We start from the raw sequence: 16,079 nt of genomic DNA, 5'->3' as shown, positions 1-16,079 counted from the left end.
TTTACAAGCACTGATGTGGGACTAACTGTAACACATCACCTAAGCATTAGCCATTTGCATTCTTATTTATTTCTTGTCGAACTAAATTAGGCCAAACCTGAATCTTACCTGAAGACTGATCTTCAACATTGTGTGATCTTCCTACATATGTCGCCTGAACCCTGCATTTCTTGAGTTACCAATTAAGCTCCCGTCTACATTTATTTCACCCACCCAAGGGAAGGAATAAGTGTTGGGAAAAAAATACCGATAGACGGTTCACTATTTTCCCTCCTGTGTAAAAGATCAACAGAGAAAACAAATACAAAAATGTATTCGTGAATAGTGCCAATGTGGGGCCCACGTGAATAGTACTTGTGTGGGACCCACCTGAAATATAATGAAGGAAATAATCACAAAGGAAACACCGACACAACAATATACGTGGTTCGGCTTTGCCTACATCCACGGGCGTAATGGGACCTTCACTATGAGAAAGTTGAATTACAACACTTGTACAGTGTTTGGATTTACAACCAAACCCTACCCTGTATCCAAAACCGGATACCCCTGTACACCCTCTCAACTCACACTCTCAACTCTAGAGAAGTGTTCCCACACTTGCCTTACCTTCACTTGGCTTGCCTCTCACTTGGCTTACCTCTCACTTGGCTTGCTTGCCTCTCTACACTTCTCTACAATCAAGCAAACCTCCCCACCCCTATTTATAGTTGGAGAGGAGAAGGAAGAATGGACGTTGCCTTATCTCCCTTGCCATTTTGTCAAAGGACTTACCATCCATATTAATGGAGTTGTCTCCAAGAGATTTAGAGATTAGGAGAGAGAGAAGGTGAGATTTCCTCTCTCACTTAGTCAAATATAGTGGCTGAGAGGAAATCCTTTCCACATGTTTGTCAACAAACATGATCCCTCCATTAATGAGGAGGACTTTACAATAAGAACCCACCAACAGTAGACCTCTTACAGTCTTCTAAAGCTTTCTACAATCACCTCACCTCAAGTCTTTTGGATTTAAACTAATTAACATTATTAGTTTACCATCATTAGATTAAAAAATAACATGATTTAAGGAATGAAAAAAAAGAATATATACTCATATTGCTTGGTGAAACAAACCCCGGGAATCTAGGAAATAAGATTGTTTAAGTAGTATAAATTTGTTATCTTATTACTTCCTTAGATTCCACTATAAGGCAATGAGATTCCTTTACAATAATGAATAAATTAACACTGTATATTCTATACCAGAACAGTGTATCGAGGATTTTTATTTATTTATTTATTTTTTTAAAGAAAAGATATATTGTCTAGTTGATTATAAGAATGCTGTCTGGTTAGGTGACTCTTGTATCATCGTTAAGCCAAAAGAAGTATGTGTAGAAACATTGATGTAAAGGATATTTTATGTAAGTGGTGAAGAAATTTCGGAGCTTATTTTCCCAAAAACTAGGGTTAAGGCATATATAGTCCGATTCTACGTTTATCGAATCCTGGATATCATGCAGCCTTCACACACATTTTCTTTTTAGAACTTGATAGTAAATGAACCAAGTAAAGCTAGTTTCAAACAAATAAGGTTATTAGATATAGGAGAGTGGTTAATTGTGCTCGTACAATTGATTATACTCATCTTAATCATATTGGTCACAGCAATTAATTGGATGGAAGTGGGTAATTGTGCTTGTATGATTGAGTAGTAGTTTATTCAAAGAGTGGTCTCTTTTGAAAAGGGATGCCAAGCGTCTGCACAATAGTGGAACACCTGAAGAAGCACTCAAAATTAAGTATTACAGAACCAGAATAGTGGATCTATCATGACTGAAGAGTGACGAACCTCTATAAATAGCCAATCTTCAAGTATAGTTTCTTTAACAAAGCCTTACTAGCCATGATGAAGTTGGTGATCCTAGTTTTCATGTTCTTTCCACTAGCTCTTGTTTCTACACTTGACCAGTGCTCCAAATGTGGCAAAATGGAGGTTCCATACCCTCTTAGCACAGCTGATGACTGTGGAGATTCTAGTTACAGAATCTACTGTAACAATGGAACCCTAGAGTTCTTATCTGAAAAGAACTCTTACTATAAGATACTCAGCATTGATGCAAATGCTTCAAGGCTTGTACTTAGCCCGCCAGAGATAGATAGGGAGATGTGTTTCTCATCTGATGTTATGGTAGGAGGGTTAAAGATCAATGATAGCTCTCCATTCAGTGTGTCTAAACGCAACTCAGTGATGTTATTTAATTGCTCAGACAATATCCTTTTGTCACCTTTGAACTGTTCTTCAAACAGTCTGTGTAGGACGTATGAAGAGAAAGTTGAGGGAGGAAGGCCTTGTGGGAACACCTTATGCTGTTACTACTTGAAGGATTCATCAATGAATTCACACTTTATCAGAGTCAGGGTTGGAGGTTGCACTGCTTACACTAGTGTGGTGGACTTGAAATCTGAAGACCCAACTTCTTGGGATTATGGTATAGAGCTTCAATGGCTTCCACCCAAATAACCATATCTTATGTCTTTAAATTGTCTATTTCTACTTGTGAACTACTTTTTTAGCTTTTGAAGCTTGTTTGTCTTAGATTTATTAACAAACTAGAGGCTTGCTTATCCACTTCGTAATTTTATAATAATGTAATCTTCATGTTGCTATCAATAATAAATGAAATGGGCCAAGTTTGTCTATGAATTGTGAATAAGCATTGAATTTAGAAAAATTTATAGATCTAAAGGATAAGAATAAAAGTTGTACCTAGCTAGTGCACAAGGTTTCCATATTTAGCAATGCTATAAAGGGTTAGATCTAAATAGAGCCTTATGTATTCCTATTGCCAAAAATTACATTTTCTAGACAGCCATCCATTCATGTTTGGTTCTAGGCAATTCATTGACAAATTGATTTTAGCCCATCTCATTAACTATAGAGGACAACAAGAAGATTATATTATTGACTAGATCACATATATAGCAGAGAAAGTCCAATCATATCTAACAAGCTTCCTCCAAGTCATAAACATCATAAACTTTCCACAATTAGTTTATTGGAATCCATTGAAGTTCGATGCCATAATTCCAAGAAGTTGGAGGGTCTTGAGCCTTCAATTCCACCACACTTGTATATGCAGTACAACCTCCAATCCTTGCTCTGATCCTGTGAGAAGTAATTGATGCATCTTTCAAGAAGCTACAGCATAGGGTGTTGCGACATATTCGCCCTTCCTTGATCTTCTCCTCATAACGCCTACACAAACTGTTTGAAGAACAGTTCAAAGGTGAATCAACGATATCCTTTGAGCAATTAAATAACATGACTGTGTTGCGTTTGGATATATTGAATGGAGAGCTCTCATTGATCTTTAGTCCTCCAACCATAACATCAGATGAGTAACACCTCTTCTTCTCGATCGTCGGGGGTCTAATTATAAGCGTTGAAGCATTCACGTCGATGCTCAGTATCTTGTAGTAAGACTTGTATTCAGATAAGAACTCTAGGTTTCCATTGTTGCAGTAGACTCTGTAACTTGAAACTCCACAGTCATCAGCAGTGCTAAGAGGGTATGGTACCTCGATTTCGCCACAGTCAGAGCACTGGTTTTTCGCAGATGAATGAAGTAACAACATGAACATAGAAACCATGATCGCCACCTTCATCATCATAGCTAGGCTTGATTAAAGAAGCAAAAGCTGTATGAATGCAAACTACAACAATGGCGGCTATTTAATCAAGTTGGAACTTCGATCACCTTCTAGTCCAGCAAAATGGCTAAATGGTGTCATGCACTGTTGGATCACACAAATGGATCATCAATAGATAATCTTTGGGTAGATGGTCAAATGCTTCTTGAGTATAACACGCGTGATGTAGAGATAAAAGTCAAGACAAGACATTGACAAATCATCTGAAAGGAAATATTTTCTTGCCAAGCCAATGGGATCACTGAAATGGAGGCACACCATACGTAAGGGAAACGACTTAGAATGCCAATCATTCCCTAGAAAGAAAATTAGCAGCCGACCGACATTCTTTGGTTGGAACTTGGAATAAAGTGGATGAAGAAAAGTCAAATTAAATATCAAAATGTAGATTTTTTTTTGTTTAAATGAGTATAAAAATGGAGAGAAAACAATTTTATGATTTAAGGGAATTGTCTTAGTATTTATGTAGGATTCAGTAACAAAGTAATTTTTTCCATCCCATTTGCTCAAAAAGTTTTACATTTATGAATGGAGAATAATGAAAAAGAAATATTATTTATGAGTTAATGAAATATTATTTCATAAGTAATTTCATTTGAGTAACTTATTTTGGGCTGAAACTCGTGCTGTGTCACTTAAGTGCTAAAAATTAGGTTAAACTAACAACATTCAATTTTTTCACTAAATGACTAAAATGCCCTTCAAGACAAATCTATTTTGATGCCTTATTTTTCATATATGACTATAATACAAATTTCAACACAGGATAAATTACTCAAATGTAAATAACTTTTATGTTCATTTATCATTAAACATATATTTTTAATTTTTTTTTTTTTTTATAAAATCTTTTTTTATCCATCTTGCTTACCCCATTGTCGATGGATTCACCTTTTTATTTTCTCATTCCTTTTTCTCATAAAGAATCTCTTATAAATTCTAATTTGTTATATAAAGGAAAATATAGTTCTAAAATTAATGGCCTCTAATGTTGCTGACCACCTCCATATTTATCAACAAAAGACGGCAGGTTGAAGAGGCAGCGACCCATATGTCCGGGTCATAATGTCAAATGATCGAGCACTTTGACTCGAAAAAAGTTAATTAGAATTAGGATAGTGGGTTTGGACCGGGTGGATACGTTTTGTCTCCCACGATATACATAGGACAAATCACATCACTGGAATTGGGAAAAGACACTGGATATGAAATTCACGAAGATTCCAATTGAAATGAGAGAAGAAAAACACTTCACTACCTTCTGTCAGTCATCCCCTTGGAGCTGAAGCTTTTGGATATGAGAATCTAGAAGGTTTTGGATTTTTGTTTGCAGGGGTTTTGAATCCAACACGTGTAGGGTAAGAAAATAAACAGTGATAATCTATTGAACCGGTTTTAATATATTAAGAGTTTTCAGTATTACAATTATGTGTGATAATGATGGGTTAGTAAAGCGGTTAAAGGCCTAACCTCTCCTAGGGGAGGTCTTGGGTTTGCGCCCACTCGGTGGCATTAATTATACTAAAAGTTACCCTGAGGACATAATCATGGTGCGCACAAGTTGGCCAGGATGAAACCTTCAGATAAAATAAAAAATAAAAATAATGTGTGACAAACATTTATAAAATTTACAAATTTAATCCAATTTCCTCTCAATCCCACATATGTTTCGAAGCTTTCTACAAAAAACCCTAATTTTAGTAATAATCCCAAGCTGACCAGACCACCGAGATCCCCTAAGAATAGTTCTGAGATTTGGGTCTCAGAGCAGACCATCATTTCTCTCTTACTATTCACCACTTCTAACTCTGTCACATTATAAAGTCTGCAGAAGGTGGATATGGGCCCGAAAATTCTATTAGAATATGAGAGATGGAAGGAGTACAAGGAAGAGGAAGCAGATTGTTTAAAAGTTGAAACTAAGGTTTCAGAGGTAGCATCCCAGCCAAGGCCATGAATGCATTTTTTGCGATGAAAAGTGTCGGATTCCACAACTTTTGCTGATGTTAGAGACAACCAGCGGTCCTTGAGAGCATTTCTTTGAGAATTTCAACTAGTTGGTCTTGTGTTTTGTGGGTTTAGGTAATTATAATTTTAATTGTATTTGTAATTGAAATAAGGTTTGGATCAATTATTAGTACTAGGTTAAAATTGTAATTATATTAGGATTAAGGTTTTAGGTTTTTCTATAAATAGTCTATGTGGGATAACTAAATGAATCAATACCTCTAGGGGATTGGGGAATCCATCATGAGGATAAAGATTGGGGGCAAGCAAAGGGTAACACTTTGTGTGGGTGTGAGAGTGATGAGTGGTTTCCTGGAAATAGTGGAACTTCTTTTCTCTCTGGTAGATGTAGGCAAGATTTTGCCAAACCATTGTGTGTATTTTACTTGTGTTATTCTCCGTTCGTGGTTGTGCATCCATATTCCTATCAAGTGATATCAAAGCAAGGTTCGATGGATCGTCGTTAGAGGTGTGCAAAGATCCATGAAGGAGAAGAACGGTGCTAAGAGAACGGAGAATGGTTCAACAGATTGATCGAGTACGGTTATCTAGTTTAGAGATCATGAAGTTTTTTTTTATCTTTTGTTTTTCTTGTGAAAAAAGGAAAGAGAAGGACAATCTTGGTTTAAGATTGTGGAGAGACGATCTAGAAAGAGGCAGGAAAAAAATTGATCGGTGGTTTATAAAAAAGGTCCGGTTGGGTTTGAAGTTTTACAACTTTTTCCTAGTTTTGATGCTGAGTCTATTATAGCATTGTGAAAGAAAAAGAAGAAGAAGAAGAAAAAAAGAGTTTGAAAAGCTGAAGTTGTTGAGTGTGTGGATTCAAAACACGAAAAGAAAATAAAAATTGCTTCGGTTGGAGAAAAGACAAAAAGGATGATTTTTTTAAAAATTACCGTACAGGTTTTTTTCCACATGATTTTGTGTGAAGGCGTTTTGTCTGGAGTGTGTTCCTAGGGTTTTTGGGCATTCCGACTCAGTAAAGTGACGGATCGGGGAGATTTTGTTCCGTTGGTATTGATCTAGTGGGTCCGTACAAAGATCAACGATCTAGTTCTTTAGGTTGATGTCGAGTACGAAGGGCAAAATCAAGTTGGTATTGATCTAGTAGTGGGTTCGTACAAAGATCAACGGTCAAGTTCTTTAGGTTGATGATGAGTATGAAGGGCACAGATCAAATTGGTATTGATCTTGTGGGTTCGTATACAAAGATCAACGGTCAAGTTCTTTAGGTTGATGATGAGTATGAAGGGCATAGATCAAATTGGTATTGATCTTGTGGGTTCGTACAAAGATCAACCGTCATGTACTTTAGGTTGATTGATGGATATGAAAGGCACAGATCAGGTGAATTGTACAAGCTTCCAGGGAGTGTGGAAACAAGTGGAGCTCTAGTTGGCAGTCGGGCAAGGGGTACAGGCAAACATAATTTGAAGGTTGTTTAGGCGTTATTCAAGGGCAATTTGGGAAGGAAGTGGGTGACTTTCGCTTCGGAGTTGGTGACTGGAAGGGATCTCTAGGAGCCAACTGCAGCAATAAGAGAGGTGGAGCCATGCCACATCATATGGTGGTGATGAGCTGTATGGGACACCCTGGGTGTAGGGGTGTGCATCATGCTAGTTTTAATGATGTTGAACAGGAATTGCATCCCTTAAAGGAATGTGGGTCATGCGGTAATGTGTGGCAAATACACATAGACAGTTGTTTGTAGAGAGACATCATCAACGATTGTCTTCAAGTTGGTTTGCGGAATTCAAGCCAAATGGAGATTGTTGAGTTTGAATGTCTTGTATTCTGTTGGTCCATGTAATTATAGTTTTAGTTGTATTTGTAATTAAAATAGGGTTTGAGTCAATTACTAGTACTGGATTAAAATTGTAATTATATTGGGATTACGATTTTAGGTTTTTTCTATGAATAGTCTCTCTGGGATAACTAGATGAATCAATCCATGTAGGGGATTGGGGAACCCATTTTGAGGATAAGGATTGGGGGCAAACAAAGGGTAGCAATTTGTGGGTGTGAAAGTGGTGTGAGGTTTTCTGGAAATAGTGTGAAGTTTTCTGGAAATAGTGGAATTTCTTTTCTCTCAAGAGGACGTAAGCAAGATTTTGCCGAACCACGTTAAATTCCTTGTGTATACTTTGCTTGTGTTCTTCTCCATTCGTGGTTGTGCATTCGTACCCCCTAAATTTTTTTCCCTCTTTGAAGCATTGTCTTCTTCCTCGCATCGTCTTCATCATAATCGCAGGAAAATTATTGTGCTTTGGAAGCAACGTTTCTCTTCTTCTCCATTGGATAATAAAAACAAACAGATCTCTTTTGCTTTCACCACAAATTAAAAGTTTTAGGGTTTTGTAATCAAATTGAATTGGACTTTCAGTGCCAAAGGTTGAAAAAGACTCGCTACTAGAGTTGTGGGGACTTGGGGGCTGAGGATTCTTGAAAAGCTATTGTGATGTGGGGCCTTTTGGAACTTCAAGGTGTTGAGATCTCTCCATGAAGGAAGAAGGAGAGGTTGAGGTCGAGTGCGGGCAACCGTGGAAATGGTGGACGGTCTATTCATCATTGTCAGTGAGGTAGGAGAAGTTCTATCTAGGGTTAGAGTTGGATTTTTTCCCAAATCATGAAATGGTAGTTTTTCGAAGGAAATGGATAAATTAAAAGGATTCAATATGTAAATTTGAGAAAACTATAATGTTAGAATGATTCTTACAATTTTAGTCTTGTTTCTAACCCTTGGATCTTTCAAGGCCAGGTGTTGGCTGTTCGAGGCCTGTGTAGACTATATCCAGGTAGCTGTGAACAAAAATCCAAAAGTTTTGTGGTCATGGTTATATATGTTGAAAAAAAATTTAAAATTTGAGTCGTGTATTATTATTATTTTAATATAATTATATATCTATATCTATGTATCATTATATATATATATATATATATATATATATATATATACTTATCATATGTTTTTTTGTCACAAGAACTCTAGTTCCACATTGGAAGTACCTTCCTATAGGAAGGCAACCTTACCCTTTCACACACAACTTTTGAAATTATATATAAACTCATAATCAAGCTCCTTTTATACAATTAATTTTTCCTCCTCTTTCCTGGCTGTCTTTCTACTTAACGGTGATTTGTACCTGAAGCAAACTTTCTAGAATACAACTTTAAAAGTTTGGGTTGACTGAGCTTGGGGGTAAAAACGCATTTGAAACCCATGTGGCATAAGCTGGAGCATTTCAACTCCATGAAATTCGTACTTAACAGCAGTTTATAAGCGGTCGTATAGAATCTTCTGCAACATGTTCTCAACACTATCTTTCTCGATAGGGACAAAGAGGTTTTCTTGATTGCATCTGATCCTGTTGCCCTATCTTCATTTGTGGAGGTTGAGGCATTTACCCCTTTGGATGGCTATAATGTTCCCACCAAGCCCTTTCCAGCATTTGTTTCTAGGCACACTGAAGCATACAGTGAGACGAAGGAAAAAACCCTTCAAGGAGATTTCGTTGTTTTTGGGGGGCTTCTTTAAGTCAGCAGTACCCTCAAGGACCTTGCTCATATTGAATTTACAGGATCAACTCCGGCTCACATAGGAGTGGGGCTGGGGCATCTATGAAATGGGGTCAACTACACATGGAAAAGTGATAATGATTCTGAAATAAATAGATGTCCAGATATTATTAAATAAGTCACAAATCACATGTCACATGTCAATCTCATGCATTCTCTTTCTTACTTTCTTTCTCTTTTTGAAATATTTCTATGCCAAGATACTGTAATTTTTTAATTTATTTAGAAGCAAGCATTTCATAAATCCCTTCTAAATATACTCCTAATTGGGCTCACCATATGAAAAATCTTGTTTCAAATAAAGACTTGAGATGGGAGAGTAATGTGATAAGTATATGAGCAAGGGTGAAGATAGTCTCGAGATCTTCACCATTAAAACCATCTTATCAAGTTTTTGTTCCCTTAAAAACACTTCTTACACGTTTTGCAAAACAAATTCTTTAGACACACTTTTCTCACCAGTTTGTTATCAAAAGCCAAAAGAAAATCAATATAGCAAACACCTCCTACCACCTGTTTTTCTGTTCTTCAAGAGCAAAAGCATGCCAGAATTATTCTACGAGAATGCTACCAAATGCATCCTTAGTTTGCCACATGACCAACTCCAATTAATGAAAAGTTGGTGTATAATGGCAGGACATTGGATGAACCTGATGCGGAAGGCTACCACACCAGCAAAGTATAGAGGGCAATTTTCCAACGTAACCTTTCCCCATCAATTTTTGCTGAGAGAGTACTCCAATGCTTTGACCTCAACCTACAACTGCAGTCCACGACAACATGATCTGATACATACAAATCTAAAATCCACACTACAAGGCTGTTGAATCTCCCAAAAGTAATGAATCAAACAATCACAAGAGAGCTGCTGCACTAAGGAAGATGTAGCCATCACAAAAAGCTACTTACAAATTCAAGCTCAGTCCCCAATCAGACAGACCAGAATCAGCACGCCCTACTTTCTTCACTGAAGCTACATAAACTATTTCGTTTATAGAGACATAAAAATCACCACCAGGAACAAAACACAAATCAACCCTTCTTTAGTAAATGCCTCTCAAATCTCAAAAAGGGTTTTCCCAATGAATAAGCTAACACTACCAAATACAAATAACTATAAACATATACCATGAAATTTACCAGAAAACCAACTATGTGGTCCTTGTAGTTGGGTTTGGCGGGTTTCCTTCCATGGCATCCTTCTTCATCTGACAGTTCGTGCAAAGGCTTGGACCTTCCCAAGGCTGTGATTCAGGTGAGATGAAGGATCCAGAGTCAATGGCAGACAAACCATCAATTGGTGGTTGATCAACTTGGCACACTGCACATCTGAACATCCCTGGGTTTCTCTTTGGAAAATCCTTACCCAACCTGCAATACCATAGCAGCTGTATAAGAAATGCTAGATTTCATGAATGGTGAACAAATCAATCTATAAATTTGCAAGTATTAACCTAAAACAGGCAGTAATGAGTGATTGCAATTCTGTGAATATTACAAGAACAATGAGCCATGAAAGCACAATTAAGGATATCCACAGAAGTAACTGGGAAAGCAATAGCACAGAAAATTACTCCTTGCTCTTAAAAGTTCCAAGTTTTTGCCCTCCCAAGACTTAGTATGCAAGGATAAAGGCTGGGAAATGGCCACTTGGAAGATCACTATATCATGCACGAGCCACTGACATCATGGACCCCATACCACTAGATTTCAAGCAATGGAGCCATAGTATAATTGCACAGAATTTAGAATCACGTATGCATCCATATTGAACTGACACTATTTTCTCTCCTTAACAAGCACCACTTACAACCACGAAAGGAAAGTCAAAATATCTGGGTTTCATGCAAGTAGTTTTCTTTCAGTTTCACCTGAATTCCTTCAGGTAGAGTCTCACCCAGCTTGGCACCTTTGTCTCATGTATCATATTGCCACACCCATGGGTACCCACTCTGTACCTTTCCAATCCATTGAAACCAGGCAACCATTAAACCTGATTTTGAGTTTGGATTAGCTTAATCTCCCTGAGTTAAGTCGAGACCAAATTGAAAAACTCAATGGATTTTTAATACAGAAACTAAGAATTGACAGCAATTTCCTCAATTTCTACCACACTACATTGTACAATCTTGACTAGCAAGCCTGGCTGGATTGGTGTATTCGCCTGTCATAAAGTGTGAAAATGCATCCAAAAAAGGGGGAGACAGAACAAAGAAGAGAGCTTAGAACAGCAGGGTCACCAAGGCTCCTCCAATGAAGAGAATTACATCAGTGAGAAAGCAAGAGAGCTTTAAGTTCAGTCATGACTGTAGAGGATATGGAGGAAAGGAAGGGGGAGAGAGAGAGAGAGAGAGAGAGAGAGAGAGAGAGAGAGAGAGAGAGGAAAGGGGGAGAAGCATCATAGGCAGCCCCTTCCTCCCAAAAAGACCTTTTCAAGAAATACTTCCCTGCTTTTTTGGGATGAAAATCTCATGGAACAAGTCACACCTTCAATATTTTCACTATATTCCTATCTTATCTCATCTATAATATCTTAGTTGACATCAACAAAGAAAGTTAAGGTTGGGGGAAAGAAATTGAACTAAGAATGGGGAAAGGAAGCATCTTCCAATGCCATCATTGGACCATTGTGAGCAAATTGATCCATCTCAAGCAGGCCTAAATTCATATTGTGATAATGCTTTCTTTTACTTTAACTAAATCAAAAGTCAACAATAATGCACTTTTGTTAAAGATAATTCCAAGACCATGAAAGTAGATTAACTCCTGAAAGGAACCACTATTGCAACTGTACACTACTTCATGGTAATGATCAGATGTGAAGTTCCTAAGGCAAGTATAAAACACATACCTTTCTGCAAGTTTTGCGGAACCCTCTTCAAACAGCTCCTCCACAACCCCAACAGATGAACGCTTGCTGGTTGATTTACCAAAAGACTTCGATCTCCCAAAGATAAATGAGCGGAGTTTATTCAGCTTCTTCTTTGGAGAAGGTGGCAGAACAGGATGTTCAGGTGGAAAGATGTCAACAACTAGGCAGGTAGTATCATCTTTTAGACCTCTAGACCTCAGAGCTTCCTAAAACAGTAAAGAAATAAATAGGTTCAAAGCAGAGTATGATAAAAGGAGTGAGTATGCTTAAGAAAAACATAGTCAAAGTTAAACATCACCTTCACAACAAGTTTTGCAGCAAGATTGGCAGGCAGACCCCGGCATGATTTTGCAGCCATCTCAGATGATAAAGCATCCCAGATTCCATCAGAAGCAATAATTAACCTTCCCCCTTCATTAGAAAGCTAAGAATTCACAGAAGTAGTAACATCAACATCAAAAGACTAAACTTTTACCACATAAAGCTAACTTGTCGAGCCTCTCATTGGACACTCACCTTAACTTGCTTAACATATGGTATGGGAACAATGAATTCCCCAACATCCATATCACCAATTGACCTCGAAAGGCATAAACCTCCAGGCCAGCAGCGAAGGGGACCAACCTGTGAAAATTGCAAGTGGTAAAGTGACTACCCATTAAGTTAAGGAGTAAAACCGAAAGAGTGCAACCCCACAATATCTAACCAATCAGTGAACATGTTCAACCTTTCTTTCCATACCTCTGTATATCCATTAACATTAAGTCTTCCTACTTCACCACCACTTGCAGTCACACGTTCCCTTTCTTCAGAATTCTCTTCTAGCCTGTGATCAACAGTCAAAAGAGAAACCACACCCCCATGTGTATCCAATATGCATCGCGAATCCCCTACAGATGCAACCGTCACCGTCCATCCATCAATCACAACAAGGGTGGCTGTTGTGCCAGATGTTTCTCCTGTAGATCATCGGTCAAAACACAACTTAAACAGAAGGAATCAGCGTAGAAAATTAAAAGAATAGAATCGAATAATAGCTAATGCTTACCTCTCCTTCGAAACTCTATGTCAGTCTTCAAAAAACCCGCAACTAATGCTTGGGGGAGGGAATGAAGCCATTCTTCCCTACCAATGCTTTGACTAATAGCACTCAAAACATTATTTAGCAAATTCTCCTTGGCAAATATGGCAGCTGAGATGCCATTGTGCCCATCAAAAACCTGCCCAGAAATCCAAATTTATCGATCATCATAGATGACTCGAGAAAAAAGGTCCAAGCATGCCAAAGCGAGACGAGAGAGAGTACCGCAAATACTGAAAAAGCCGAAGCTGCATTTCCCGGAATCCTCTGACAATCTGGCCTTATAAGAAAGTAATCCTCTCCTTTCTTGGCTAGAGCAGCATGTCCATAATTAATGGAAGGTTTCTCAATCTTCAGGTTCCTGAGCTCGCTACCGATTAAGGTAGCGAGTGAGACGGCGGAACGAGACTTAATCATTGAACCTTCGGCCCGGTTCATATCATTCTATGTTTCAGACATTTCCAACACATTCGTACTAAAAAAAACTCCCTAATTCATCCACAAATGAATATCATAAGACCCTTTCACACAATTTTGCCATTTTAAGCCGACCATGACCATATGTAGCAACCAACTGATCGAAAATTTCCCTATTCGCAAGCTACAACTACAAAGTTCAATAAATCACATACAGAATAGCGACCTCAAACATGAAAAGAGTGCAGAAAATACCAAATTAAACAGATTATAGAAACTCTAACCTTCAATGTGAAACATTTTTCGTATCAGAGACGAGGAGATTGAAGAGATGAAATTTACAAATCCTTCGTCTCTCAAACTATGCGAAATTTCGACGCTTTAGAATCTTACCTCCACAATAAACACTGAAAAATCTTCAAGAAAATGCTTCTTGGTTGAATCGAACAAGTTTACTGAGAACGAAAAACCTGACTGAACGAGTGAAATGCGAAACCCCTATGAAATCGACATTAATTACGGAAGCAGTTAACAGAGTAGAAAGACGAAAGAGAGAAAGAGAGAAGAGGGAGAGTCACAAAAACATATTCTCAGAAGATGAGAAGAAAAGAAAGAAAGACAGAAACAATTTTTTTTTTTTTTCGGTTTGTGAAAAAAATCTACGGAAACGGAAACGCGGGGAGAAAAAGCGGTTTCGTCTGAGCTTGACAGCAACTGCACGTATTTGATAATGACGGGTTTACTCTTAACTAATCCAACTACGTGACAGGACAGACTGGCAGTTGGTTACTCAAATGACACAAATACCCTCGGGTTATATCTAATGCCGTTTGTGTCCCCAAGCCCTTCGAAAATTGGTCCGACCATTCTTAATCCGGTCCGATAATGTGACACACGGTCCTCTTACCGGGGCCTCGGTCATAATAAGACAAAATTTATGATTATTATCTATTTATAAAAAAAAAATTGATGATAAAAGGAATTCAGTTTTTTTTTTTTTTGGGTAATTTATTGAGAATGGGCTTGAGAGGTGGCCGAGCAAAGCTCTAACAACCACTTAACAATACACAGTCAAACCTTCGAGCCTGAACAAAAGCGCCTTCCTAGCTATAATACTTGCAAGTTGCAACTACATTCATGGTCCAAGGAATAAATGATACCTTGAAACCCAAGAATGTGGTTGTGATTTCAAAGATATCATATACAATTGGTTTTATCTCAAATGGATAAAAAGATGATTGACCTTGGTTGAGTCTCATCAACTGTTGGTTATCTATCTCCACATGTACAAAATCATGGCAATTGGCTAGAATTTCACGTAGGCCATCTCTAACCACCATCACTTTACCTTCCATCACCGAGCCAAACAAGTGAGGGGAGACTTTGCAATGATAGGCCTCAGTCTTTCGTACAATAATGCCCAAACCACATTTCTTTTCTTTTTCCACTCAGGATGTATCGTTGTTAAGCTTCACAAAGGGCGGAACTGAAGGGGGTCCATATGCTGCTTTCTTTATCATTATGATATGTTGATCTTGTACTGACCTTTCTCCGTGGCCTTCTCCGTGGCCTTCCTTTTGCCAAATATTCTTCACATGCCAAAGATCTTCCTTGGAGTGTCTCCATTGTTGTCCACCTTTTATGGAACAAATACAAATTGAGTTTGTGTTATATTTTTCCTACCCCTTCCTAGGGGTAGGGCCTAAAAGTTGGAACCAGTTAGCAACATTTGGTTCTGAAGGGCTCTATTAGCACATTCCCCCTTCTCTCCAAGATATTGAGCAATTGGGGTGTGAGATCAAGTGGCCATGGTTCCTTCCTAGGTGAAGGTAGGCCTCATTATACCAAAAATTACTTACTATGAGTTTGTGCAATTCCACCTTTTGCAACCCATGAATTAGGGTCAAGTTCTTTCTGAGAAAAAGAAACCTCATTCCTTAGCAACCAAACAGCATGGCACGGAATCAAAATATATGCATTGTAACAAAGGTTTATCCATGTGAGAGCAATCAAATAAAGGAGTGCATAAGTTCAACAAGTTATGATGGTCGAGATTCTCTACTCTTAAGTCTAGTGGTCCTGCTATTTATATTCGTTTGATACAATCACAACTAACAAATAAATGTCGTGCCAACTTAAGTTGTCTCCACAAAATACAAAATGAAGGTAAATTAGTGTCCATCAAGAAAAAGATCTCCTTAACTGGAAATCCTACATGTAACAATCGCCAAAAGAGAATCTTAAACTTGAATGAACATTATTTTTCCAAATAAAATCTCACCACTTCACATCTTGATTGTGCATACTTCTCATAGGCTAAATGAAATTTGCCTTGAAAGTTTTTCCATGTAAAATTCTAAGCCAAAACAAATTTTGGTGACCGGAGAAGCTAGAATATTCCAACCCTAAGTAATAATTAAAATCCACATC

At 37.9% G+C, this 16,079-nt stretch overlaps 3 protein-coding genes across 6 annotated transcripts; 1 reads left to right on the top strand and 2 right to left on the bottom strand.

Moving 5' to 3' along the window:
- Positions 1-1,888: 1,888 nt before the first annotated feature.
- LOC149019586 (wall-associated receptor kinase-like 20) lies at positions 1,889-2,692 on the top strand. Its single transcript, XM_089151061.1, has one exon. It carries the CDS (start codon positions 1,889-1,891, stop codon positions 2,504-2,506), a length of 618 nt encoding a protein of 205 aa, XP_089007187.1. The 3' UTR covers positions 2,507-2,692.
- A 239-nt stretch (positions 2,693-2,931) lies between these two features.
- Positions 2,932-3,645, bottom strand: LOC149019585 (wall-associated receptor kinase-like 20). The gene has a single exon (XM_089151063.1). It carries the CDS (start codon positions 3,634-3,636, stop codon positions 3,034-3,036), a length of 603 nt encoding a protein of 200 aa, XP_089007189.1. The 5' UTR covers positions 3,637-3,645; the 3' UTR covers positions 2,932-3,033.
- Positions 3,646-9,092: 5,447 nt separating this feature from the next.
- On the bottom strand, positions 9,093-14,352 carry LOC149019584 (putative protein phosphatase 2C 33). Of its 4 annotated transcripts, none has more exons than XM_089153561.1 (8): positions 13,934-14,352; positions 13,458-13,721; positions 13,200-13,371; positions 12,893-13,110; positions 12,668-12,775; positions 12,450-12,575; positions 12,131-12,357; positions 9,093-10,650 (listed from the first exon to the last, which is right to left on the bottom strand). In XM_089153561.1, the coding sequence occupies exons 2-8, from the start codon at positions 13,668-13,670 to the stop codon at positions 10,431-10,433; spliced, it is 1,284 nt and encodes a 427-aa protein (XP_089009687.1). In that variant the 5' UTR covers positions 13,671-13,721; positions 13,934-14,352; the 3' UTR covers positions 9,093-10,430. The 4 variants fall into 4 exon arrangements, with proteins under 4 accessions (XP_089009687.1, XP_089009689.1, XP_089009685.1 ...); XM_089153563.1 differs by having other exon boundaries at positions 14,043-14,352; XM_089153559.1 differs by having other exon boundaries at positions 9,094-10,650; positions 13,458-13,839.
- Between the last annotated feature and the right edge of the window lie 1,727 nt (positions 14,353-16,079).

The sequence above is a fragment of the Hakea prostrata genome, chromosome 4 (genome assembly GCF_041222555.1).
Source record: "Hakea prostrata isolate BN-2017 chromosome 4, UWA_Hpros_2, whole genome shotgun sequence".
In the NCBI taxonomy this organism is placed as follows: Eukaryota; Viridiplantae; Streptophyta; class Magnoliopsida; order Proteales; family Proteaceae; genus Hakea; species Hakea prostrata.
The sequence above is the reverse complement of the archived record's forward strand: the minus strand, read 5'-3'. Positions and strand labels throughout refer to the sequence as shown.

Bases quoted from the DNA above. Each gene is read 5' to 3' on its own strand.
- LOC149019586 (XM_089151061.1), top strand. From the start codon at position 1,889: ATGATGAAGTTGGTGATCCTAGTTTTCATGTTCTTTCCACTAGCTCTT.
- LOC149019585 (XM_089151063.1), bottom strand. From the start codon at position 3,636: ATGGTTTCTATGTTCATGTTGTTACTTCATTCATCTGCGAAAAACCAG.
- LOC149019584 (XM_089153561.1), bottom strand. From the start codon at position 13,670: ATGAACCGGGCCGAAGGTTCAATGATTAAGTCTCGTTCCGCCGTCTCA. The intron at 13,111-13,199 runs GTAAGCATTAGC...GATGATCTACAG, and splicing joins CATAGAGTTTCGAAGGAGAG to GAGAAACATCTGGCACAACA. The intron at 12,358-12,449 runs GTGATGTTTAAC...TTACTGTTTTAG, and splicing joins CTGCAAAACTTGTTGTGAAG to GAAGCTCTGAGGTCTAGAGG.